At 53.1% G+C, this 27712-nt stretch overlaps 1 protein-coding gene across 2 annotated transcripts; it reads right to left on the bottom strand.

Moving 5' to 3' along the window:
* Positions 1 to 941: 941 nt before the first annotated feature.
* Positions 942 to 27417, bottom strand: LOC140846856 (anthrax toxin receptor-like). 2 transcript variants are annotated; one of them, XM_073224951.1, is made up of 16 exons: positions 24310 to 27408; positions 16954 to 17025; positions 15725 to 15796; positions 14451 to 14532; positions 14305 to 14338; positions 13229 to 13308; positions 13078 to 13146; positions 12624 to 12704; positions 12476 to 12536; positions 8207 to 8299; positions 7010 to 7079; positions 6371 to 6461; positions 4758 to 4861; positions 3996 to 4175; positions 1856 to 1930; positions 942 to 1077 (listed from the first exon to the last, which is right to left on the bottom strand). In XM_073224951.1, exons 1-15 carry the CDS (start codon positions 24501 to 24503, stop codon positions 1864 to 1866), a joined length of 1350 nt encoding a protein of 449 aa, XP_073081052.1. In that variant the 5' UTR covers positions 24504 to 27408; the 3' UTR covers positions 942 to 1077; positions 1856 to 1863. The 2 variants fall into 2 exon arrangements, with proteins under 2 accessions (XP_073081052.1, XP_073081053.1); XM_073224952.1 differs by lacking the exon at positions 1856 to 1930 and having other exon boundaries at positions 946 to 1077; positions 24310 to 27417.
* Between the last annotated feature and the right edge of the window lie 295 nt (positions 27418 to 27712).

The following is a 27712-nucleotide window of genomic DNA, read 5'->3' as shown; positions in this document are numbered from 1 at the left end:
CAAAGGGGTGGAGTAGGGACGGGACAATGGCAAGGGAGGAGAAGGTTGAGGGGTATAATGATTGGCATACATGGTGTCGGGGTGATCACGGGATAGACAGTGTAGCACATAGAAGGCAAATAGTGACTCTGTGGCATCTTACTACACCGACAGACGGTGACTACAATGGAGTATGGGGGGAGCTCGGTAATATGGGGGAATGTAGTAGCCACACTGTTTTTCATGTGAAACCTCCATAACAGTGTATATCAGTAATACCTTAACAAAAATTTAAAATAAAATAAATAAAAGGGACTTACACCAAGTCCCACAGAAACCTGAGATGATACCTAAGGGGCTGATACAGCTACTGGAAGGTAACAGATCCTCCCATTTGGAACAACATGGATGGAGCTAGAGGGTATTATGCTCAGTGAAATAAGCAAGTGGAGAAAGACAAGTATCAAATGATTTCACTCATATGTGGAGTATAAGAACAAAGGAAAAAACTGAAGGAACAAAACAGCAGCAAACTCACAGAACCCAAGAATGGACTAACAGTTTCCAAAGGGAAAGGGACTGGGGAGGATGGGTGGGAAGGGAGGGAGAAGGGGGAAAAGGGGTATTATGAACAGCACACATAATCTGTGGGGGGGCAACGGGAAGGCGGTACATCACAGAGAAGACAAGTAGTGACTCTATCGCATCTCAGTACACTGAGATGCAGTGACTGTAATGGGGTATGTGGGGGGGACTTGATAAAGAGGGGAATCTAGTGACCACAATGTTGCTCACTTAAGTATATAAGAATCATACCAAAATTTCAAACACACACACACACACACAAACAAAAAACAATACTGGGGTTTTGGTGCTGTAGAGATCGTATTATATGGGGTGAGAGTTATAGAGGGCTTTCCAGAGCGTCCAGGCTGCCAGAGTTATGAGTAGCATTATTCAGATGGGCAGCGACTGGGTTGGGACCCTGGCACCATGAGCACGTGCTGCTGAGGATGGAGGAATGGTAGCTGGGCTGGTGCACTGCACAGCAGGATGATCCACTACGGGCATCTGTAGGTGGACATCATGATAATTTACCTGTGGGGAAGAGGAGAGACGGAAAGTCACTGAGAAGCCACTGGTATTGGGGGCTGAAGGCTATAGTTTCCCTCACTCCTGGGGTTGGCCAGGTCCCGTGTCCCCTCCAGCCCACCCGGGTCCTGCTGGCCCTTATCCCACTTATCTGCTCGCCAGGTCTGCTAGGGGCACCATGCACCCTGCTAACGCCAGGCTTCCGAGAACCTGTCTTTCCTGCATCATGTAACCCTTTCTCAGTGGGTCACAGGGACCCTGCAGTTCTCTCCCTCACTCTGCGGAGGGGACTTCTGCAAGAGCAGTAGGTGGCACTCATATTTCCAGGGAGTGTTCATGGCAGAAAGAACTTGGCACAGAACTTCCCTGCCTTTCCCTGCCCTGCGCGGGCTCGTGCCATTCAGTTTCTTCTCCGCGATCCACCTGAGGCCAGTGAAGCCCGAGCTTTGCTGGGGCGGATGACAAGATCTGTCCGAACCACGGACTGGCACCTGTCAGGCAGCCCCCGCACCCAGAGGCCTGGGCCCGAGCCAAGGGGGAGCCCCAGGGGCTGGGACCTGCCTGGTGGGGGCGGGGAATACAGGCTCTCAGGCCTTTTCTCTCTCCCAGGCCTCGAGGGCCGGGATGGTGGCTTTTACTGTGGTGCCGGGTGATCAAAGCCCAGCACCTATAACCTCACCACCACGGAAGGCAGGCCTTCTGGTGTGGGGCAGGAGCCGGCTGCCTCTCCCTCAGCCCAGACTGGGGTATCAGCACCTGTCCAGGTGTCCAGTGCCCTTCTCACCTGCATTGTCATTTCGTATTCTTTATAATACGACATATTAACCGTGCGGTCCTTCTGTCTCGATAACGCTGTGTACTAGAAAGAGAAAACAGTGTCTGCTTCCTCCCAGGCAGCTCCTGGGGCAGGGACACTGCAGCTGTTGCCCTGCACCTGTCACTTCCTGGCCAGTCCGCAATGTTTGCTGGGAAACCCAAGGACCAAGGAGTAGCACCCTGTCCCTTAGGACTGAGCCGTCCTGGTGAAAAGCCAGCAAAATCTTAGTTTGCAAATAAGGCTGTTCCCCGAAAGGGCAGGAAATTCCATCATATCCCCTTCGTTCCAGAGGCACCTCTCCTTCAAGAGACCCGGTCCTGGGACTCTGTGACCGAGAGGGTGGCCAGGGTGAGAGCATTCGCAAGGACAGGGCTGTGCTCACGAGACCCTGGCAGATGGGTCTCCCCAGGCCACCTGCTTCCACACAGGGTACTGACCCGGGCAGGGAGGCCCACCTTCCACTAACGCCAGACCCTCGTTTCCTGTCTCGGGACACCCACCCCAGGGAAGCCCTGCCTGCTCACCTGATACTTGGGCTCTGTGTGCACCTGGGCTGGGCCTCCCTCACAGCCTAATGCCACATAAGATGCCCTCCACTCTCCCCAGCCCTGCAACCCCAAAGGCCAACCCCACCGCAGCCCGTCTCTCAGACAGGATTCAGCGATGAAGGCCTGTGAAATGCAGCGCCACATACATGAGAGCCCAGAGGAGGGGACCGGGTCCTGAAACCTGAGCCCCTTTACCATAACTCCTCTGAGTTCTGTGGAAGAGCCTACTACACACAGGCCCTTGGGGATTGCACAAAAGCCCCTTTGTTTCAAGGGGAATCATAGCAGTTGCAGAAACAGGACCCTGAGGTGCTAATTCGATGACCGAGTCCCTTGGTCAGGCTCTGATGGGAGCACGAGAAGGGTGTCCTCTGTGTGACACTGGGAGCCCCACATCTTATAGGGGGCCCACCAGGCCCCTGTCACCCTCTTCTGCCAGCTCTCTCTGCTCAGGCCATGAGGGCTGGAGGGTGCGGGGGGATCTACCTAGGTTGAGGGAGGCCTCATTGTGAAGGCGTGTGTGCCCTCAGGCTCGGACACCACCGCAACCTAACCAAACATGACCTCACTTGGCTGGTGCTGGTGGCGGCTTCCGGGACATAGAAAGATGGAGTGATAAACACAGGGTGAAACGGCTCTGGCTCAGCCATGCCCCCAGGAGGGACCTGCTCTGCAGCAGAGGAACAGAACAGGGCTTTGCGTGTCCGTCTGAGTGCTCGCTGCGTGTGGGTCTGTGGCCAGCTGGCTCCCCCTGCCTGAGCTGAGCCCACCCTTCCCTGTGGGTCCCTGGGAGACATTCAGCCTGGGATGCCTGGTGCTGGTACAGGTGTCTAACCAGGTCGTTTTCATCAGCAGCCTGTATGTCTCATGAAGATAAGAGATCCTCCCCTTCCCTTCCTGCTCCTCCCTCCCCTTCCTTCGCACAGCCTGAACCGCCCCTGTGCCTGGCCCTCAGGGAAGTCCACCCAGCACCCTGGCTTCCTGTCCTCAGGCCCACAGGTTGCAGACCTCAGGCCTGCAGGCATCTTGCTGGTGCTGCCCTCTCACACCCCCAGGGGTCCTTCCTTCCGCCGTGCTCGCACACCTGTCCTTGGGAGCCCAGCTAGCCAGGTCTCTGCGCCCACCCTCCCCAGAGCTGCTTCTGCCCTTTGCTGTTGCCCTGGTTAGGCAGGACACTGGCCACGTGCCATGAAGGTGACATTTTCCCCCAGTACCCAAGGGACCAAGGCCAGTCGAGACACCAAACCTGGACCTACATGGCAGGAATGGGGCCACTTCATTTTGTCCCCTGCTCAGCATGGGGCCCAGCACAACCTGGTCCTGAGTGGTGACTGGGAAGGAAGGACAGGGCTCTAGAGATGGGCAGAGGCCATGTCTGTTTGTAAAGGCACAGCTGCCCCAGAAGAGAGGAATCCTGGGGCACCTGGCCCTCCCTTTGGGGCCATTGCTGCCCAGGCAGGGTCTGTTGCCCATCCCAAGCCTGCAGGGGCGGTTTGAAGATGAGGAGCTCCAGCAGACCCTTGATGATACCCAGACCCAGCACAGCTCTCAGTACTGACCTGCAGGCAAACCTCTTGCCGAGGGCGCCGCGCCTCAGCCGGCATCGGACGGCCGCGCCCCATTTCCTTTGGCCTTCCTTTGGGTGGAACGGCCTGGCTCCGTTGGGCCTTAGGTTGCTGTTCCAAAACGGACTGTTGGAATGTGACCACGGCACCGTTGAGAGGCCCCATGGTGGGTCCCTGTGGGAATGGGGAGGTGAGGTGCATAGAAGCTATGCTGTTGACCACCACATCCCTTTGTTGTTTCTGATTTCTAATACTTCATGTTTCCATTTCAGTATGTTCATAGTTTTTGAAACTATACTAGAACATACAAAGCTGGTACAACAAATAATGCAATCCACAGAAGAGCCTCTCCCTGGCCTTTGCCCCTTTGAGTCCATCAGAAGCCTGAGTCAGGGCCTGGGGTCCCTTCTCCTCAGGGGTAGGGCAGCTCACAGGTCCCCTCTCTGGGGCAAGCCTGAGGCACTCCTTAGAGGCCAGACTGCGTGCCCAGGAATGGGAGGGCAGCTCTGAGCCTCCACGTGCTCAGGTGATGACCTCGGAACTGATGGGAACCTTCCAACAGGCAGATTCCTGGGGCAGCCAGGAGGCCTGATACTTCGGGGGGCTAGGGAGGGCCTGGGCCACGGGGCTGTGTAGTCGGGGTCGCTCACACACTGAATGTAGCATGGGCAGAAACAACAGCACGCCAGCAGGAGGAAGGGCAGCGACAGGAGAGGCACAAGCCAGTAGATAGGCTCGAAGGTGAGGAACGCTAGCCTGGGAGACTCTTTATCTTGGTAAGTATCCTCCGTGTCCTCCGGCTCATCTTCGAGAAGGGCACATAGCGGCATAGCTGGTGTCACGGCAGGTGGGGACCCCTCCTGAAGAAAGCACACTTGTTAAGTCCTCTGTGCACCTGGGCAGCTTCCTGTGGTGCCTGTCACTTGGCATCCCAGCCCACACCCCCATATCCCCTTTCCCCCTTACACTCAGATTGCCCCACACAGAGATGGCACAGCAGGACTAGGAGCGCAGGGCTGGACCCTGGGGGCCCCTGAAGAGCCCCGGGCCACAGAACCCGCTCAGAGGCTCCGCCCCAGAGCCCCATAAGGGAGTCCGGCATCCTCCGTGCTGGGCGACAGGCAGCCCCCACGGCACGGCTGGGCTGACAGCACAGGGGCCTGGGGAGGAGCACACCAGTGACGGCACACAGGGGGTGCAGGGCGGCTGCTGGGGCCGGGAGGAAGGGGGACTGCAGGATCAGGTTGGCACCCTGGGTCTATCTCCGCATAGCCTCGCCCTCCCTGCCCCTTTCCACAGAGATGCTCAGCCCTCTGAGCCTGCACTTCCCCATCTGCGGGAGCGAGTGAGGGGACACCTGTGAGGTTCAGAGTTCATAGCCTGTCCTGGTACAGGGCCGGCCCGTAAGGAATGGGGGCTCCTGTCCTGTTGTTAGTCATAGCCAAGGAGAAGCTCACTGCATCTGTGCAGTCAGGTGCTGCAAGGCCTGAACCGTTCAACCAAGTGAGATGCTTCAGACAAGTGGGAGAGGGACGGGGCGAGAGTGACTCAGTGCCCAGGAGGCAGGGCAGAGGAGAGGCCAGGCCAGGGCTGGGGGAGAAGCCACTGTGCTGGGAGTAGACACCAGCTGGCTCCTGAGTTCTTTTCCCAATGTGCCTGTTGAAGGGCGGTCGTCACCGGGTGGGACTCCTGATTGGCAAACGGGTCAGTTCTGTCTGCTGATCTGTGAGCGGACACCCAGGGATCAGTATAAACAGACATGCACAGGAGTGTCAGGGCTGCTGCAAGCCAGGCTTGGGGGCAGGGGCCCAAGCACCAGGGCAGTGGAAATTCACCTCGACTGTGCAGGGCCACAGGTGGTCCAGGCCTCCAGGGCTCCTGGCTCTGGGGCCCCAGTTTTGAGGGCCTGGACTCTAGCTCCCTCCAGCCTCCAGCCTCCACCCCTCACCTAAGCCAGACCCAGATGGAGCTCTGAACTCCCCTCCAGGAGAACCAGGCCAGGGAGGTGGCAAGGTGGGAGTCAAGGGGCCGGACTCAGCATTGTTCCGGAGTCCGCTCAGTGCTCCAAGTGGTCGGTGCCATGTGCCTTCAGGGAGCCTGGGCTTGCAACACAGCAGAGAAGCTGCGTGGCCCCAGACACTTTCACAGAGGGACCCCCAGGGCACTTCTGAAGCCTGAGTGGGTCACAGCTCCGCAGGTAAGGGCAAAGGGGCTGCAGTGGCTGTGATGTGCTGCGCAGGTGCCCAGCTGCACAAGCTGCTTGCTGGGCCTGCCCTGGACACTGTTCCTGCCTGGTGCTTCCCAGTGTGTGTGTGTCTCTGTCCAGTGAATGGACTGAGTAGAGTCCCAGAGGGAGGCTGCAGTCTCACCCTGGAAGTCACGCAGTTCCTCCTGCTGACATCTAAATCCGTCTTGAAGAAGGTGAGGCCATTATTCAGGCTGATATCGATGAAGATGGCCCTAAAGAACAGAAAGGCCAGATGGTGACCAGCAGCTCAGACGGCACAGTGCGTGCACTTGGCTCAAACTGCAGCCCTACAGTGGTCCTCGATGTAATGGCTGTGATCACTGGGTAGTCAGGACACCGTGTAGGAGGCAGCACGGAACAGGAGAGCCCACCCCAGGCGAGATGAGGTCACCCTCTGCAATGAAGGCTCAGCGGGCCGTGAGGAGCCCTGCATGGCCCAGATGCCCTCGTGGCCATGGGCCAAGTAGCCAGGCGGGCTGTTTGCTGTTACCATGCAAACTCTTTTCTATGACAGGGTATGCTGGCTTGGCCCTGAAAGGCTGCCTGGGCCAAAGGTACCATCCCTGGGGCCTGTCACCTCCTACATCCTGCCCTCTTTGATATAACCGGTGTGACAGCGGATCACAGCACTTCAGGGAACCACCCGCACAGGTGCATGCAGAGGAAGCCCTGAGCCCTCCCAGAACAGGTGTGAGCAGCTTGGCCAGAGGAGGCATCTCCGACGCTGGTCACGCCATAGTGCCTAAAGCTTTTCACTTACTGGCCCCGATCATTTAACTTGGGTCCTGGGCATGTAATGGAGGTATCTTCCACAGATACAGCCTTCATTCCTGGAAGAAATTTACACGCAAATAATGTGAATGGACATGTCCCCACATCTCCGTCTCCCCTCCTGTGGCCCTTGGCAAGCAGAGCCCACCCTTTGGCAGATGTCGGCTTCTGTTCTCTGCCTTCACCAGAGCACCTACATCACACCAAGTACTGCTGCTGACCAGACTGTCAGATTAGCTACGACCTTCTGACCATTCTTACCCCTTTGTTGGAGCTCATAATGAAAACTATATGGTTAGGGGAAAGGATTGGTGTCTGGGGTCTAGAATGGTTAGGATTAAATGAGGAAAAAATCCCCAAAAAGGTGCAAACTGACTTTCCCATTGGATATTCACAGTCGCGAGAGAAGAATGATGTGACGTCAGCCCGGCATGCAGAGGGGTCTGGACAAGCATGATTGACTGGAAAGGAGTTTTCAAACCAATATTACATGCATGGGATGAGTTTCCATCTATTAGTGTCCTCTTTAGTTTCTCTGAAGGGTGTCTTGTAGTTTTCAGGGTATAGGTCTTTCACTTCCTTGGTTAGGTTTAATTCTAGGTATTTTATTCTTTTTGATGCAATTGTGAATGGAATTGTTTTCCTGATTTCTGTTTCTGCTAATTTATCCTTAGTGTATAGGAATGCAACAGATTTCTGTGTATTAATTTTGTATCCTGCAACTTTGCTAGATTCAGACATTAGCTCTAGTAGTTTTGGAGTGGATTCTTTAGCATTTTTTAAAGGCATCATCTTTCAGTCTCAAGTGAACGCACCATCTTGGGAGACCTGGCCGAGACTCAGAGCCCTGGGGCTGCCTCGACTTCCCTCCCACAAACTAATGGAATCAAGTGCTTGCCTCTCAAGGGAAGGGACAGCCCAGGAAAGGGAGGAGGTGCAGCTCTTAGGGCACACCCACCCCACACCCAGCCAGCGCTGCAGGAGAGGCTCTCCCAGGGGTGTGATGGTGCTGCGGATCGATTCAGTCCTGGGCACGAGTGGCAGGTGCCCAGGCGCCCAACCAGTTACCCCTTCCACTGTCCGTGTTGCTTGTTTTCAGTGTGTACATAACGAATGGTCAACACGGCTTTGAAGGCTTGGTTTGCTGGGGGACAGCCGTCACTGGAGGAACGGAGGGGCTACTTACGGATGGTTTTCTTTCCAATTCGAAATTGACAGACGACTTCTTCCTTCTGTGTGTTTTCAAAACCTTTCCCAATAACCTTGACTTCATTCTTACCTGCAAGAGTAATATCCAAATGTCTCTGTGAGGTAGCACTGACTTATTTTCCTCAGATCACAACTATGGGAGGCTGCCCCCAAAACAGAATTCCCATGAACTCTTGGGAGGAAGCAGCTGTAGCTGAACCAACATCTGGGCAATCCTCTGGCCAGATCCTCCCCTGGGGTCACTGAGGGCCCACTCTCAGGAGCCTGGGCTAGGCCCAGGGCACTCAGAGGCTGCTTCCCACTTCCCATGACCCATGAAATCCATCCATTAAAGGCACCCAGCCTAGTTCCCTCCATAGGGGCAAACCCAGCCATGGGTTTCTGCTCTGAAATCCCAAGGTCCCCCTAAGGGGCACAGGCAGGTACCAGGCAACCTTACACAATTGAGAGAGGAGCCAAGACATCCTGGTGAGTCAGCCCTGGGTCATGTCTGAGCTGCACACGCACACCTGGGGGCCTGGGGACTTTCTGCCACCTGGAGTCAAAGCTTTATTGCCCCCCCACTCTTTCGGGGGGCCTATAGCAGAATGGAAACCGGAGAAGACAGGCATGTTCTTGCGGAAAGAGAATGTGGAGTTTCAAAAGACTATGTGGCTTCCCCCAACACCTGGCAGTCAGAGGGTCAGGGCCTGCTGTCAGTGACCGATCCAGGACCACAGAGGATGCCGCCTCTGCTCTACACCCAGCTGAATAGCTACCACGCAGCTCCTCTGCAATGCCCTGCGCTCTGCTTTCCAACTCATGGGGCTGTGACTGCTGAGCCTGAAACCCTAGAGGGGACTGGCTGTCCTGAGCCTCGTGGGGAAGTTTGGCAACAGCCTCTACTGCCGTGTCTGTGACACGCAGGGAGTGTGGCAGCCCAGGGCAGGGCTGAGAGCCCGGAGCACGGCAGGCCCTGGCACTCCTGCGAATGGTGCACAGCGCCCCTCTGCTCCATGCGTTGTACCCTGCCTTGTGTCCCTGCTGCCCTTCAGGCCCTGCTCTTGGCCACTTGTCCTCTTGCAGGAACTACAGCTCTCAGGGGTCTGGTTTACTCTGGGAATTGTAGCCAAGTGGGGCCAGGATGGGGTTTTGAGCAGAACAGAGGTTGAGTTAAAGGACTCCGCTCTGCCCAGAGAGCTGCTCCTTTTACCTTCGACCTGCCCGCACCCTGTTCCTCCAACAGCAAAAACCCCAAGAAGAAAGTGAATCGGAGAGTGAGCAGAGCCAGCTTGCAGGCAGCTGCGCTTCCCCAGCTACACTCCCCCTGCCCACCAGCTCTGAGAGCGCAGAGGGACCTGCAGCCCAGGACTGGAGGCAGATCCTTTCTGGAAGGGAGGGCATTCTTTCTGGGAGAAAAGTTATACACCAGGCTGCCCGGGACCCAAGGACAGGGGACTGAAGGTGGGCAGCTCCCTGGAAAGTCCAGGTGGAGCTGGGCGGTGAGGAAGGGTGGCTGACCGCCAGTACTGGCAGGAGTAAGGCGGGAGGTGCCCACTCTGGGGCGGCCAGGGAGGGGCTGGGACACCACGTGCTGCCCGGCACAGGCTCGTGGAGAGAATTCGCACACTGCTCCCCCACTGTTGACCTGTGTGTCCCCTGCCTGCAGCTATTCTACTGCGGGGACTGATCCCAGGAGACCCCTGCCCCACACCTAAAGAGAGGGACGCTTGGGAAAGCGCCACAGGGCGGCTCATAATATCATCTCCTTCAGAACAATCTTACCGTTGAACCAGGGACACTAGTGAAATTAACTTGCTCCTTCAACATAACAGACTGGTGTGCAGATGGCTGGAAAATATTATGTAGTGCACAATCCCACTAATATGGAAATATCCCTGTCAAGTCTACTCAGATAGGTGTGCATACATGTAATCAAGTTCTCATTACACAGGTATGTGCCATATGCAGTCAAGTCCTCCTAGTAGTTCTCTCTGGGAGAGAGTTGGATGGGACCAATGGGGACCCTCATCAAAGTGGAGGAGCAGTGGCTACCCAAGCTGGTGGCAGGAGGGACCCATGCTGCACAGAAGGTCCTGCAATGGCCAGTCACATAAGTAAAATAATTCAAGGCTCCACCTCCAGCATGGCCACCTGGGGGTGAACAGCCCCAGCATCCCCAGCAAATACACAGGCGGGATGAATGTCAGACCCCTGTGCACAGCGCACCAGGCCAGAGCCAGCATTCACAGCACGTGGCCCACTGAGGAGAGGTGCAAAGCAGCCGACTGCCTGTGGCAGAAATGCCAGGAGGGGAGCTGCCCCCAGGGGCCGGGCTGGAGGCAACTGCCTGGGAGGGCATCCAGGGGGTATTCCTGGGGCAGCGCTCAATTCTGAATGTCCGTGGGCTGACTTACACAGGGTTGTCTTACAATTCTCAGTCTTGTCAAATGGCACCGTTACCATTTCTGCATTTCAGAAAGAGAACTCTCAACGATCATTAGTCCCTAGTTTGAGATATGCAGACTGAAGGGTTTCATGGGAGGTAGCCTGATGCCAGTATTTCACTGTGAGATGCTTCAGAAATCAGATGGGGCATTGAAGGAGAGAGAGGGAGAGCCAGCAAGGACTAGCTCCATTCATCATAAGGAAATACGGTCACACAGGGATTCTGAGCACCAGTTAGTGGAGATGGGGGTTCATTGTACAATTGTTTCCAATGCTGAAGATTTTAAGCTTTGCATAATAAAAGACTGGAAACAGAAAGCTGCCTGATAGAAATAATATCATGGACAGAGCCCAGCAGAAGTCATGGTGCACCTTGGATGACAAGTGACTAATGAGAGGCAGAGACCAATGGCAGAGGGAGGCCGAGGGGGCGCTCTACCAGAAGCAGCTTGGAGGGTGAGACTCCTGTGAGTTGGGCCTCAGAGGATGGGTGGGAAACTGAGGCAGGGCCTACAGTAGCCTCGCTACCCAACCCCACCTCTGCAGCAAATGAGGTTTAGAGCAGAGGGGTCCTTGCCCTGCAGGTGGTCAGCTAGTGACCTCAGGTTCTGTGGTCAGCCTGGGGTGAGTAAGTGGCCTCTCTGAGCACTTGTACCTGTGACGGGCTGGAGCACAGGCGTAGGGGCCGGGAGGAGCCCTTGAGCCTCATGCCCAGCCCCTGCCTGCTTCCTCAGGGTCCCCTGATTGCTTCCCCAGGGCAGCCTGATGAAACGGGCTCTTTTACTTCCTTTGGGCTCCAGGTTTCTGCTTTGTACTTCCAAGTGACTGTCACTCTGTGTAGTGGCCTTTGACAAGAAGGCAGCAGTTTAACAGATCAGAGCCAAAACTCTGGGCCACACTGGTAGAGGGCATGTGGCAGGCACCTGCCACTTCGTCTTGGCTGCCATGAGGGACGAATGGTGACTGGCACCCTCACCTGTGGCTTGTCATGGTGGTCAGATGCCATGGCCGGTGTGTACAGCAGACATAATCACAGAAATGAAGATGTCAAACTGGCTGCATGGTTGGGCGCTCAACCCAGGAGGGAAAGGGAAGGAGCACCCTCCACACTGCATGTTCAGAAGATGGGGACGCAGACAGCTACCCCCAACAGCTGGCTCAGATGGAAGCCATCATCCCGGAGGTCCCTTACCCACTCAAATTACATTTCAAATACTAATCAGACTTGGATTTCTGGGGTGGTTTCTAAATAGTTTGGCCTATTGTCCTGGTTATACGTGGTTGGGTCCCATTTGGTAGTGTCGTTCAGGTTTTTTAAAACAGTTTTTTAAATTTCCTAATCAATGTTTTGGTTGTGAGATTAAAGAAAGCAATTACACTAAACTTATGCGGCAGTCATTTTGCAGTATGGTCACCAAGGCCTTGTGCAGTGGGTTCTGAAGTGATAGGGGGCCCGTTACAATCCTGGGCAAAGATGCCATCACATACCCACACCTCCACATCCCCAGGCACCCGTACCTCACACAGACTTACATATGTACCTGACACGAACGTTCTATGGACCCAATGCGCATTCCAGACCAATGCATCCGTAGACACCATATTCACATACACACACCACATTATTCACACTCACACGCATGCTCCACACACACACACACACACACACACACACACAGCGCGCTCAAACACACTGCACAAAATGGAACCACATACACGACTCCCACCACACACATGGCACATTCACAAAACACACACACACACACACACACACACACACACACACTCCTGTGTTTACAACAGTGACTCCATTAATTACCTCTAGCGCAGGTAGTGGAGTAATCGACAGATGTAATCTGCACACATGACCTCGCTATGAGCTGAAATAGAGAGAGAGGAGTGGCAGGGTCACGGGAGGGAAAGGCGGGGGGAATGGTGTGCAGCCCCCTTCATCCGCCCTCACTCACGGGACCAACGATGTCTTCCAGTCCACTGTATCCATTGTCCACTCCAAACACATGATCCTCTTCACCAGAAATTTCCAGTAGCTGAAATGGAGAGGAGACAGTCTGGGCACACAGCCAGGGGTGATGACTCAGAGGTCCCCATCCCAGGGGACAGACACCGAGGGCTAGACCCTGGCACCCGCCAGCAGCCCACCCTCAGGGGAGGGAAAGCTCTTCCACCCTCACCTCTGCTGGGTAGGTCTTACACAACACTTGTTAATCATTCTGAATGGCCACCTTGCACATCTTTCAACTCTGTGGGCCCACCCTAAGCAGAGAGGGCCCCGACCCCACTCCCCAGGCACTTGTTGGTGAGTAAAGGCCCATCCTCTGGGTGACCCTGAGAGACCCGCCATCTTTGAAGCTTTCTCCACCTAGGCTCACAAGTGACCCCTTGTTCCCTGCTCAGAACTACCTGGTACAGCTGATAATCTTGCATGCCCACGAAATACAGAGTTGCCCCCAACTCCCTGGATTTTGCAGCCTGAGAAAGAGGAAATGTTGGGTATAATAAATTTCATCCAAATATGTGGACCCAAAGGCTGGTAACAATGGGCTTGACTCACTTCAACTTGTGTCTGTGCAAACGATTCTGGCAGCAGTTCTCCACCTGTCAGCACGATAATGAGGCTGGGAACCCTCTGTCCTGTGGGAGATGCAGGGAATGACTGGGTCAATGAGAGCAATGGCCACAGGCTTCCAGGACCTGAGCACTGCTCGCCACACCTCACCCTCCTGGGGAGAGGCCACCCAGAGCTGAGCACCTGCCACCCAAATGCCTGGAAGGCTTTGCAGTTTATTATGCAACAAGAAGGGCCCGTAGCCCAAGACCCACTTTGCAGATGAGGGGACTGAGCCCAGTTTAGGGTTCTTCCTACAGAACTGTCACTTCTACCAGAAGGTATAACCTTGGCCCTGAAAGGCAATGCCAGCAATTACACGGGTTAAGCATCAGCCTTCCAGATGAGCAAAAGCAGGAGTGGGCACACCCCCTGTGCAAGACTCCCGCAGGTCCATGCAGGCCTGTTCCAGCTCTGGGCCTCACCCACAGCTCTCCCGTGGGCACCTGTAGACCCAGGCGCAGGGCTTGAGGTCAGAGGCAGGTGACCAGTAGACCCCCTCCCCAGCTCAATGCCTTTCCCTGGGCCACACATATTCCCTAGACCCTACAGCCAAGATGAAGATGTTTCTGGGACAGGCACAGTTGTTTACACTGCGGGAGACACAGAGCAGGAGCATCAAGCCAAGGGAAGGAGCTGAAGGGAGAAGGAGTCAGGGAGGAGTGTGAGCTCAGCAAGGGGGAAGGTCAGGCTCCCTTCTTACAAGGAGGCCACACTGCTCCAGGACCCGCTGGGTTTCCCCATTTCTTCTTCAGGCAGCCCAGCTCCAGGTCCAGCACCCCATATTTCCCAAGAACCGTGACGCTGCACACGCGACCCCTTCCTGTGCTGCGGAACATCACGGGGTGGCTGTCATCGCCACTGCTCAGAGCAGGAGGCTGCCCCTCAGAGAGGGCAAGCAGCTGGCTCCAGGAGTCAGAGCGTGGATGTGGCCTGGGACGGTCTGCACCGACCTCACTGAGGCCCAGGCCTGGTTCTTGCCGGGAAACCATCACCAAGAAGGCAGGAAGCAGCTCACTTACCTGCAGCACGTGTTCTTTTGATCTGCTCATTGGCCTGCAACAAAATGAAGGAAAAAGTGTGTCGGGGGGACAGTGAGATGACCCAATGATGACCCTCTGAGCACTTGATAAAGCAGAGCCACATCTCAGAAATTTAGCTTCTGTACCTTTTCCAATCCGTGCTGCATATTTATGGCTCCAGTAGGTAGTACATGGAGCAATTCGACAAGAGCATTGTTTATTTTTTTTCTGAAAAAAAAATCAGAGCAGGTGGGAGATGGAATGAGGGGTTGCCTCTTACAACCAGCCCCAGGCTGTCCTTGCCCGTCTGCACGTGCAGCCCTGCCGGGAAGGGGGAGGACCACGTCAAGGAGCCCGGTCCCGGCCCTCTGTCCTGTGCCTTTGGCATTGGATGGCCTGGTTCCCACCTTCCCAGTCCCCTATCGGGTGAGCAGGGTGGTGAGGGGACGCTGCCTTCTAGCCCCATAGGTGTGGCCTGGCCGTGTCTGCGCTGAGCTCTGTCTAAGCCGTGCAGAACTGGGGACCCCCGAGGAGTACACCCTGACTGTTCATGGTGAGTACGGGGAGATCCCAACGGTGATTCCACCACAGAGTGACTGGCAGCACGACCGCCCCTCGGGGGCCCTGGAGAGGGCACACTGTACCCCCACACTTAGGGCAGAGCTTGGAAACGTCACCAGGCTCACCCTGGCCCCTCCTGTCCACAGGCCCTGGGACCCTATAGTGCAGCGTCCTCGGGCTCTGCCTGGTGCTCCTCCCACTCTCAGGGGGGTTCCAGTCATTTTCCTCCATGAGAATCTAACCTCCCTGCTACTCGGAACCTCCATAACGTCCCACCTCCCACCTAGACCCTCCTGGGATGCAGGCCCACAGGGCCTTCCTCCAGCACCCTGTCTGTCTGGGGTTCAGGACCCACTCCTGGGCTCACCTGACCAGACTCACTGGGAACATGTTCCCCTCCACTGAAGCACCCACACTTGGATGACACCCATCCCTTCCTCCCTGGTTCTGATTGTCTCCCCCTTTCCCCAGCACCCAGGGCACAAAGTGACACACAACAGCAGGTGCCGGGTATGTCCAACTAGAACTGCACCACCTGATCAGGGAATCTTCACAGTCAGCCTGCTCTAGGGGAAGGGTAGAGCACGGAGGGAAGGACTCTGGTCAGGTGGAGGGCTGGGCTAGGAGGGGAGGAGTCTGTCTACTAGCACAGGGTCCAGCCAGTGCCAGTGCAGAGGCGGCATGAGGGACCCGGGGGGCTGGCCTGAAGGTCACGGTGGGCAGTGAGGGGAGGGTCCAGCACAGCCATGCCTGCACACCCATGGGCTCCTCGGTGCGGGCTCAGGGACCCCCTCTGCTCCCTGGCCATCCCTGTGGCCTGACCACTGGGTCTGCTTTAGGGGATCAGTGAAACACTTACCTGTCCGAGGTCAGCTGCATATTGACGTGGCCATGCGTCGAGTAGGTAATGAACGACATACGCTGTGTGGGGCTTGGGAGGAAACATGGGCTTGTGAGCAACTATACACACAGGCGGAAAGTGATGCTGATGTGCAACAGGGAGGGGGTGCCCACCAACTTCTCTGTTCTCCATTCTGTCTCTTTTAGTGTGGAGTCCATTTCCTGGACTCCAGGAGTTCTCATCACTTTAGTGAAGGATTATGAGGCCTGGAAGGCGTGCTGCCCTCTTGTCAAAGTGCGGCATGGCACCCTGTAGACCCAAATCCCAAAAGTCTGTTGGCTCTCTCTGCCTCTCTCACACACACACATGCACACAGGGCGGCTGCATGCACAAGGGGATAGACAGCTACATGCTCTTCCACGAGGGCCCTCCCAAGCTGGCCTCTCCTCTCCTGACAAATTCTTTGTAACTTCACATCTCCTCCTCTCTGGACCATCTTCCCCAACTCCCTCCCCTCATCTCTAACAAATTTTCCTCCCTCATCACCATTCATATTCTCCCCTCCCTTTTCACCTTCTGGCCCCTCTTCTGATCACCTGGCCCTCATTATCCTTTAGTTACACTGTTCCCATAGGTCCCTGTATGAGCTCCCCACTGGTCCTGGCTCTTGCCCACCATTATGAGACTTCTCTGCCTGGAGTACAACTGGAGCCCTGTCTTTCTGAAGTCCCACCAGCCCCTCTGATCATGCATCATCCATAGCTCCCTATGGCCTGCAGCAGGAAATCCAAGACCTGCTTCCTGGCATTATTGCCTCTCTGCCTTGGCCACAAGTTGACCTCTCGCTTCATCTGCCAGCCTTCCCATGTTAACCATGTTCAGCCAAATAGACCCCTTCCTGCTCAAACGACCTTCATGGTTCTTGTTACCCTGTATTTCTCATCCTTCAGGATCTACAGAAAATTTCCATATCCAGATGTTTAGTTACAGTGTTAAGGAGTTTGCCTATTTCCTAGTCTGTGAGGTCCTCCCGGGAACACTGTGCCCCTGAGAACAAGGCCTGACCCCCAGGAAGGAGCCAGGCAGGGCTGTGGAGATCTTAGGAAACAAATGGGATCTCTCCTCCCCTCCTTCAGAACACTGCCCTGAGCTTTGGGACCTGAGGCAGTCCCAGGTCCACTGCATCTAAATAGCAATGTACTCAGTCAGAGGAAAATGCCCTGCAACACAGAGCGGAGAAGCCGTACTTTTTAAATCTGTTCACCAAATCCTGCACAAAGTGCTGTGTGAACTCCCAGGTGTCATTTACACTGCGGGATCTGAAAAAGAAGAAGACATGAGTCACAGACAGAGGTGCATGTATCATGTGAGCATACTTTCTGCCTTCCCTGCCTTCCTGCAGGCCCTTAGCAAGCTCCTCCATGAGAGCCCCCAGCTCCTGAAATAGCTAAAGGCAGCACAGCTCCCGGACTGAGGTCAGTGGGTTACCCTCGTGGTGACTTTACTCAATGTGAGTGGCAGCAATTGACCGATTAGACCTGTGTGGAGGGGATGGGGGACTTCTCAGATAAGGGGCCTTTGGTGGCAGACATGGACGGTTGATCATCCTACACGGGAATGTTAGGAAATGAGGTAGGATGCATTGGTCAGTAAAGCCTCCGGAAATTCTGATATGCTGGCTCTCCTGCTGCCCCATTTCCTCTTGGGAATCACCATTCCCAGCTCTCTGCTTCTCTTCCACCGCTTGAACACGGGGGTGGGTCGTGGCTCTCGGTTCTTCCTCCCCACCATTCCCTCTGCCTCCATGGCTACATCTAAAACCACCACGAATAGTGAGGAAACTAAGGACAAATGACGTGAACATCAAGATTCCAGTGGGTACATATCTACCAGGCACTTTACCTACATGATTTCTGATTCCAGAACAACCCCTATGATGGTAATTATTCCCACTTTTGAGATGAGAAAAGAGGATTCCACAGGTCATAGAATGTGATACAATTTCAATAGCTAGCATGGATGTGAAACCAGCCCTGGCGGCAAACCCCACACTCTACCCATTGCACTTGGCAGGTCAGGATGACACTGAGTCAGACAACTGCTGGAAAGCAAAGCAGCAGACTTTGTCAACCTGCTTAAGTAGAGATTTACTCTAAGACCCACGCAGACATGCAAGACAACTCCATTCCTAACTAACACTTTCCATTTCCTCCCCATTACCTCTCTCCTGTTATCCCACTGAATGAAAAGGACACTCCAAAGACAATTTAAAGGAAACAAGATTCTTCAACCCACCTATCTTCTTTGGGATAGCTGTTAATTTATGATAATTTGGAAGGAAACTCTTGAGTCTCTTACACAAGAATATGAGAGCTCATAGGCAACCACAGGGACCTACAGTTCCCAGCAAGGAGGCAGTAGGGAACCCAGCAGACACGTGGGCTTCTGGCACTCAGGGCTCCAGCCATGATACAGTGTCCCACTCTTAAATGAGCATGGAGAGATGGGCATCCATAGACAGCTCCACAATTAAACCTTGAGGCCAAGACATCCTGGTGATATAACTATTCTGGGAGAATGGACGCACAGAGCAGAATCATATAAGTGAGCTGAGATGTAACTAAGCTAAATACTCTTCCTCCACGGTAAGAAGTTAACTGAGAATATGTAACCTCAAGCAGCAAGAAATACCATAAAGTATAAATATGTTTTAGCGTGTGAACACATTATGAGATACATGGTAACAACGTCAAAAAACAATCCTGAAGTACTTGCAAATGGCTGTCTCTGAAGAACAGGATCAGAAGTGGGGCCATATGGGGCAAGAGTCCATATGTGGGTGTGTGTGTGTGTGTGTGTGTGTGTGTGTATTTGGAATAGTGTTCCATCTTAAATTTAAGTTCAAGAGTTTTCATGATAAATTTAAAAAGGAAATTACAAACTAGTGGCATGAAGTGTGAAAATGGCAGACTTGGAAGCTCTAAGCCTTCAATTCCACAAAGAAACACTGAACAGAGGCTTAAATCTGATACATGCTACAACATGGGTGGACCTCACACAACAAGGCAAACACAAAATGCCAACTGTCCTATGATTCCATTTATATGAAGTGTCTGGGACAGGGAAATTCGTAGATACAGAAAACAGAAAGGAGGTTGCCAGGAGTTGGGGAGGGGTGAATGTGGAGTTATTGTTCATACAAGTTTCAGTAGCCTCTGTCCCTGAGAAGCACAGAAGCCATGGCTCACTCGGAGAGGAAAACGTGTGAAGGGCCCTGAGCAGGAAGAAACAAAAGACACGGAACGGCCCATCCAATGGGGAGCGCAGATCCACAGCCAGGCCTGCACAGCTCTGCCCTTCCGCTCACCGGAACTCGGGAGGAAGCTGGGCAGGACGCACACATGCTGGGTCCAGATGCCTCACTGACGATGCCCCTTCAGCTGTCATCCTCTCTGTGAACCTCTCCGCGCGCCTTTCCCGTGGTAGCCCCAGGCAGTGACGGGTGGCCCTAACATCTGGTCCAGCTTGGGACAACCCTGAGTGCCAGCTGAGGCTGTCGGACCCGCATGGAAGCTCCACCTAATCCTACTTCTGCCCATTTTGTCCCACAGGGGTTGGTGCCAAGGTGCTGGGTAATGAGCATCCTGCATCCGGAGTGGACGGATCTAGAAGCTCTGCTTTCTCCCCTAGGCCATCCCCTCTTCCTCCACCTTTGTCACGTGTGTGGGTGCTCCCCTGGATTCTGACTCTCCATTATCCTCTCACTGGGCACACCCACCTTGGGATCCTACTTGACTTCCCCCGGCCTAGAATGAATGAACAGGTCTACTCATCACATGGTGACAGCGCCCAGAAAACCTCAGGAGGGCTCCCAGCAGAGACATTAGGCTCACACATCCCCCACTCCAGAGGGCACATGGGAAGAAAGCCGAGTCAGGGAATCTGGGCTGGGTCAGCGGCCCCCGTGGGGCAGGGAGATCCCAGTAGGTGTGATTTTGGCTTAAATGCCAGGTCACTTTATACTTATCTTCCATGACTATGTGTGATGTTGTGCTGAGCAAACTACCTACAAATTCCCCTTCCCCTTCATTGCAACATGGTGAGATGGGTATGAAGACCTTGACTGTACAGATGGAGACACTGAGGCTCAGAGAGATGGAGCAACTGGCCCAAGGCTCCCTGATGGTGAATGGAGACTGCCTGACTGTAGGGCTGGGGCTGCCTCCCACTGCCCGTTCCCCGGGAAGGGCAGGGAGCAGCCCCAGGAGGGAGGATGTTCTCTCTCTCTAAGCACTTCTCACCCAGTGGGCCCTGTCTGGGTGTGTGCAACTCCTGGCCCTGGGGCTGAGGTTGCTGTGGTTTCAGGTCTGGCCTGGCCACTGCAGCAACACTCTGGGCACATTCCCCACTGGTGGCCCAGGTCTGGGAACTGTGTGTGTAAATGCTTTCTGGGGCACCCTCAGCTCCTCCTCCTATTTGCACAATCTGGCAGGATTTAGTCCTGGCCAACGAAAAGGGCAAGTGTCAAGGCAAAGGCCATGATGGGGTGTGGGGGGCACAGTGCTGTTGCACAGCTCGTCCTGGAGCCTGAGTGGGGTACCAGGAACTTCAGTGGCTCCCTTTCCTCTCCTTCCTTCTCTACTTTCAGGACAAGGCCTATACTCCTCACCCTGACATGCCGAGAGAGCCAGCTGTGGTCGGAGGGTTGAGGGCTGCCTGCCAGCATTTAAGAAGCCAAAGGAGCTTTCCCTCTGCGATCGGGAACAAGACATGGATGCCCACTCTCCCCACTGCTTTTCAACATAGTACTGGAGGTAATCGCCATGGCAATTAGGCAAAACAAAGAAACACAAGGAATCCAGATTGGTAAAGAAGAATTTAAACTGTCACTATTTGCGGATGACATGATATTGTACATAATAAACCATAAGACTCCACTCCAAAACTACTAGAGCTAATATCAGAATTCAGCAAACTTGCAGGATACAAAATTAACACCCAGAAATCTGTGGCTTTCCTATACACTAATAATGAACTAATAGAAAGAGAAACCAGAAAAACAGTTCCATTCACAATAGCATCAAAATAAATAAAATACCTAAGAATACACCTAAGCAAGGAAGTGAAAGACCTATACCCTGAAAACTACAAGACACTCAAGAGAAATTAAAGAGGAAAATAACAAATGGAAACTCATCCCATGCCCTTGGCTAGGAAGAATTAATGTTGTCAAAATGGCCATCCTGCCCAAAGCAATATACAGATTCGATGCAATCCCTATCAATTACCAACAGCATTCTTCAATGAACTGGAACAAATAGTTTAAAAATTCATATGGAAACACCAAAGACCCGAATACCCAAAGCAATCTTGAGAAGGAAGAATAAAGTGGGCGGGATCTCGCTCCCCAACTTCAAGCTCAACTACAAAGCCACAGTAATCAAGACAATTTGGTACTGGCATAAGAACAGAGCCACAGACCAGTGGAACAGAAGAGAGACTCCAAACATTAAGCCAAACATATATGGTCAACTAATATTCGATAAAGGAGCCATGGACATACAATGGGAAAATGATAGTTTCTTCAACAGATGGTGCTGGGAAAACCGGACAGCTACATGTAAGAGAATGAAACTGAATCACTGTCAAACCCATACACAAAAGTAAATTCAAAATGGATTAAAGACCTGAATGTAAGTCATGAAACCATAAAACTCTTAGAAAAAAACATAGGCAAAAATCTCTTAGACATAAACATGAGTGACCTCTTCTTGAACATATCTCCCCGGGCAAGGGAAACAAAAGCAAAAATGAACAAGTGGGACTATATGAAGCTGAAAACCTTCTGTACAGCAAAGGACACCATCAATAGAATAAAAAGGTATCCTACAGTATGGGAGAATATATTCATAAATGACAGATCCGACAAAGGGTTGACATTCAAAATATATAAAGAGCTCACACACATCAACAAACAAAAAGCAAATAATCCAATTAAACAATGGTCAGAGGAGCTGGATACACTGTTCTCTAAAGAAGAAATTCAGATGGCCAACAGACACATGAAAAGATGCTCCACATCGCTTGTCATCAAAGTAATGCAAATTAAAACCACAATGAGATATCACCTCACAACAGTGAGGATAGCTGCCATCCAAAAGCAAACAACAAATGCTGGCGAGGTTGTGGAGAAAGGGGAACCCTCCTACACTGCTGGTGGGAATGTAAATTAGTTCAACCATCGTGGAAAGCAGTATGGAGGTTCCTCTAAACACTTCAAATAGAAATACCATTTGACCCAGGAATTCCACTTTTAGGAATTTACCCTAAGAATGCAGCAGCCCAGTTTGAAAAAGACAGATGCACCCCTATGTTTATCGCAGCACTATTTACAATAGCCAAGAAATGTCAGAAACCTAAATGTCCATCAGTAGATAAATGGATAAAGAAGATGTGGTACATATACACAATGGAATATTATTCAGCCATAAGAAGAAAACAAATCCTACCATTTGCTAGAACATGGAAGGAGCTAGAGGGTATTATGCTCAGTGAAATAAGCCAGGCAGAGAAAGACAAGTACCAAATGATTTCACTCATATGTGGAGTATAAGAACAAAGGAAAACTGAAGGAACAAAACAGCAGCAGAATCACAGAACCCACGAATGGACTAACAGTTACTGGGGAGGATGGGTGGGAGGGAGGAAGAAGGGCAGGGAAAAAGAAAGGGGACATTACCATTAGCATGTATAGTGTGGGGGGGCACGGGGAGGGCTGTGCAACACAGAGAAGACCAGTAGTGATTTTACAGCATCTTACTACACTGATGGACAGTGACTGTGAAGGGGTATGTGGGGAGGACTTGCTGAAAGCGGAGCCTAGTAAACATAATGTTCTTCATGTAATTGTATATTCATGATACCAAAATAAAAATTAATAATAAATAATAAAATATAAAATATCAAAAAAAGAAGCCAAAGGAGGCAGTGTGAAGAGAGGGGCAGGAGTGGGGAGGTCCTGGCTCAAAAGCTCTTTCTCTAGTGCCTTTCTCACACGCCCATGTCACACTTCCTTGGGGAAGAGAGGGGACTATCTTCCCACAGTCTAGTGTTTGGAAGCAAATTAGCTCAGCTGACATTGAGTAAATCACTTGCACCTCAGCCTCAGTTCCGTCACCCCAAAATAAGGAAAGATCCATTGCCTTAAGGTTTAGGAGGCCTACATGGGAGGGCACGTTGCCTGGCACATGATGCCCAATTATTATTATTACACATGCCCCTCCTGCACCCTGAGCCATTCCCCATGCACCCCAGGGCCTAGATGTGCCTGAGCAGGCCCAGCAGCAGAGAGCAGGGTGCAGGCAGGGGCACTAGAACAGCATGGCAGCTGAGAGGCCCCTTTGTGCTCACTGGCCCTCTCTGGGAAGACTGACCCAAGGAGGCTCTCAGTCCCCCAGGACCATTCAGACCCCAACCCACGCCACAGCTGGGGGTCACTAGCCCCTGGGCTGTGCGGAGGATCAGGGAGGCAAGAGATGCCCAGGGCAACACAGTGCCCTTCCCCGAGACAGTGAGGAGGGATCTTTCCTCCTGGCAGGGGAGGCGCCCAGCCCTGCGGGTTCAGCTGGGCCTGCACCCCGCTTCCAGCAGGCTCCAGTGACACTAGGGGGAGTCAGAGGCCATCCCGCCTGGGAGGGAATGAGGCAGCTCAGTGGGCCTGGGTCCTGCAGCCCCTCCAGCCCCTGGGCTGCTTCCTCCAGCCCCCAGGAGCCGCCCCCTTTCAGGAGACTGCACATCACAGGCCTGCCCTGCTCTCCCTCCAGGGACGGTTCTGAGGATGTCAGAGAGGCCAAGAACGTTCTAGGACACCAGAGAGTCCTTTCAACACCACTGTCAACACTGAGTAAGTAGCATTTATCCCATCCCAACACAGGAGGTGAATATGGACGCAAGGTCATCTCCCCCAAAGACTGAGACCCCCAACCCCCATCCTTCTCTGAGGGCTGGCAGGGGCCTACCCCACAGCCTAGCTCCCCCGGGCTCTGGACTAACCAAAGTGCCCTGGAGGTGCACACACACACTGTACCTTGGGTCTCCAAGGTGTTCGAGAAAGAAGCAAAGCACTTGGCAGCATGAAAGCAAAGGACTTTCAATTAGTGACACTGGGGATGCCCAAAAGCCACCTGGCCATCTCCCTGGGGACCATTTACACAATAGTCATCAGTGTGAAAAACAAAACAAAACATGCCAACAGACAAAAACCAACAGCCAAAGCCCAGAGGGCGCTAACTGCTGAGAAGTTTGCCCCCAGGAATTTCCCTGCCAGCTGATTAAGGGCCTGCAGGTCACAGATCTGGGCCATGTGGTTGGAGGGACTGAGTCACCTACAAACCAGATGGGGGCCTTTAATCCTTTTCAGGAGAAAAAGTCCCAGGGAACAAATGCCTGGGGCATTCTTTCTGCCCCAGGAACAGGGAGGCAGCAGAGAGTCTCTTGCTTGAATGTGACCAAGACAGTCCCTGCTTCCCTCTCTCAGAGCCTGGGGCCCCAAACTGACTCCAGGGACATTCTATGGCACTGACTAGAGCAGGTGGGCCACTCACGAGTCTAGGACGAAGTACACGTCGTAAGTGCTCCAGCAGGATTCCACATCTGCTGGGCTCTCCTGGAGCCTGGAGCTGGGGTGGTGACCTTGGTCCTGGGTGCGGTAGGGGTGGGGGGTGCTGCTGGTGGTCAGGAGCGGAGATGGCAGCAGCAGCAGCAGCAGCAGGAAGACGACGAGCGTGGGCCCCAGCATCCTGGAGCCCGTAACCTGCAGGCCACCTCAAGCCAACACCTCCTCTGCTTCCTCCCGTGCTCAGGGTCCTCGGCACTCCCAACCTCAGCTCTACTCACGCGCTAATCAATATATCTTGCACCTGCAAGCAGCCACCTGATACCTGCCCTGGGGGTCCAAGTAGCAAGTGGTTGCCTGTGGGGTGATAGCCCCAGTATTTATGCACCTTTGCCCCGCCCTGCTGAGGTATGTCCATTATGATGGACAAGAGGTTGCCATGGTGCCCTTGTGAACTGCAGCTCTGCCCAGTGCTCTCCCTGTGGGCAACCCCAGGCAGGAGTTTGCAGGGGTGGTAAGATGAGGCCTCCATTTGTCCCTTATCCCCAAACCTCCCAGGGTCTTTACAATTTCAGGGAAAGCCAGCCCTTTGGTAAACTGACAGCGGGCAGCTGAGGGGGCCCACACACGGACATCACTGAGTGTGAGCAGGTGGAGACAGGAGTGCTCTGAAGTTTGTTTGTGGGGACACTGAAGTCACCCAAGGGATAGGAGGATCTAGAGGAAGGTTGTGAAAGCAGGCCAGTGTCCTTCGTGAATGAGGGACATTCCAGCTATCTGCTGCTGTGTATTGAACCATCCCAGACCTGGGAACATAAAAGAGAACAATTCCATATGCTCACAGGTTCTGTGGACTAGAAATTCAGAGATGGCTGAGCGGGCATGGGTTGACTTTCCTCCATGGAAAACCCACTTGCTCTTCCATGTAAATTTTGGAATCATATCATCAACTCTCCACTCACCTAAACCTCTCTCAGTATTTTAGCAAAATAAAGTTAAATACGTAGATACATTTGGAGGGATTTGCATCTGCTATCTGGACTTGTCCTACCAGTGAACATCAGGCTCCCCGCCTACTTTCCTCATTAGGGGCAAAACCAGCCATGGGTTTCTGGTCTGAAATGCCAAGGTGCCCCCTAATGGGTGCAGGCATAGGCACACAGAGGGGGACACAGCTCTGAGGGCACACCCTGCTGTAAACACAGCGTGGGCTGCAGTAAACGCTACTCCCAGGTGCATGGTGATGCTGGGGATGGATTAATTCTGGGGTATCACCGGCAGGTGTCCAGGCTTGGTTCACTGTGGGGATGCAGCCTCATGTGGGACGATTGTCACTGGAGGAAAGGAGGAGCCTGCAAGACTGCCTGCTAGACAGTGAACCATCCTCACCTGAACCCACACGGGAAGCTGATTGGACTATACAGTTTTACTGAGTGGAGGGTCAAGGCACACACCTTGGGGAACCAGGTGGGGACCAGAGGCCACATGTGCAAATATCAATTCATCGCTACCCAGTGAATATTCAACACATCCCAACTCTGGTAGACACAGGAGCTAAATGTTCACTGATTTATGGCAACCCTGAGCAGTTTTCATGGACCCCCGCTGTTAATAGTTAGGTGCGGAGCTAAGGCTATCAGAGTGAAACAAGCCTGAATCCTGTTGGGAGTAGGGCATCTATACCTGAAGGAATATACTGTGTATCTCTCTCCCATCCCTGAATATATTTTGGGGATTGACATCCTCCAGGGCCTGTGCTTGCAGACCACTGCAGGTGAGTTCAGACTGAGGATACGTCTGGTAAAGGCAGTTCTGAGTGGACATGCTAAGCACCTGCCTATAGCTTTTCTTCAACATCAGTAGGGGAGGAATGCCAAGCAATACAAATTCCCTGGACGGCATAAGGAAATTGGGGAACCCCTCCAGGAACTGGAAAACTGGGCATTATAAAGCGTCCTCATAGCCCTTTTAACCTGCTGGAGTGGCTGGTGGAACAGCCAGATGGCTCCTGGCACATGACCGTGGATTACAGAGAACTGATTCAGTCAGTCATACCCCTCTGCAGGCTGCTGTCCCCACTAGTGCAGCCCTCATGAATCCCCGAAGTCATGAACTAGGGACATACTATGCTGTGGATCTGGCTAATGCTTTCTTCTCCATAAACATAGCACAGGACAGTGAGGAGCAGTTTTCCTTCACACGGGAAGGACGGCAGTGGGCTGTCGCTGTCCTTCCACAAGAGCACCTCCACAGCCCCCCCGTGTGCCATGGGCTTGGAGCCCAGGATATGCAGCATGGGAGAACCTGCCAATGGTGCAGCTGGACCATTACATTGATGATATCATGCTGACTCTTTCTTTTCTTACCAGAAGACCTGCATGCAACAAACATTGTGCAGCACCTAGACTGCTGCAACACTTACAGGAGAAAGGATGGGCTGTGAACAGCACCACGTTTCAGGGACCTGGTTTGTCAGTCAAATTCTTGGGGGCTGTCTGGTTGGGTGACCCTGAGTTTTGGTAGGGGGTTTCCTTGCATGTAGTTAGTACATTGCTCTGACTGCAAATATCTGGCCCTGCTTTTTCCAGAGGCCCTCACCTTATTCTGTCTAAGCTCACAGTCCTTGTCTCATTCTCCCCTCTACAGACAGAGACTCTAGCTGCTTCTAGGAAAAAGGGGCCATGACCACTCTGCTTGCTTCATCCTGAGAGGGGTTGGGTAAGGGGTGCAGTTAGGTCTCCACAAATGGTCAGTTGAAAGGGCCACAGAAGATTGGCATTTCTATTCGGGGTTCCATTTCTATTACTATTTGCACTTTTATGGCTTCTAGGCAAGATAGAACAAATCGTGTTATTAGGTTAAGTAGGAACATCTGGAGTTGGATTTTCTTTTTTGGAGCAACTTGAGAAGATTAACAATGCATGGCTCCACCAGAAGATGAATGGATAAAGAAGACGTGGTACATATACACAATGGAATACTATTCGACCATAAGAAAGAAAGAAATTCTAACATTTGCAACAGCATGGATGGAGCTGGAGGACATTATGCTCAGTGAAATAAGCCAGGCAGAGAAAGACAAATGTCAAATGATTTCCCTCATTTGTGGAGTATAATAAAGAAGCAAAACTGAAGGAAAAAAATCGCAGCAGACTCGGAGATTCCAAGAATGAACTAATGGTTACCAAAGGGGAGGCTGTGGGAGGGCAGGTGGGGAGGGAGGGAGAAGGGGACTGAGGGGTACTATGTTTAGTACACCTGGTGTGGGGAACACGGAGAGAACAGTGTAGCACAGACAAGCATATAGTGAATCTCTAGCATTTTGCTGCCCTGATGGACAGTGACTGCATTGGGGTGTGGGTGGGGACTTGATAATATGGGTAAATGTAGTA

This window comes from Manis javanica, chromosome 16 (genome assembly GCF_040802235.1).
Source record: "Manis javanica isolate MJ-LG chromosome 16, MJ_LKY, whole genome shotgun sequence".
Lineage (NCBI taxonomy): Eukaryota > Metazoa > Chordata > Mammalia > Pholidota > Manidae > Manis > Manis javanica.
The sequence above is the reverse complement of the archived record's forward strand: the minus strand, read 5'-3'. Positions and strand labels throughout refer to the sequence as shown.

Coding starts and splice junctions, on each gene's coding strand:
- LOC140846856 (XM_073224951.1), bottom strand. CDS start 24,503: ATGCTGGGGCCCACGCTCGTCGTCTTCCTGCTGCTGCTGCTGCTGCTG. Junction 14,533..15,724: donor ATGCAGCTGACCTCGGACAG/GTAAGTGTTTCA, acceptor TTTTTTTTTCAG/AAAAAAAATAAACAATGCTC. Junction 4,862..6,370: donor GGAACTGCGTGACTTCCAGG/GTGAGACTGCAG, acceptor TGCTTTCTTCAG/GAGGGGTCCCCACCTGCCGT.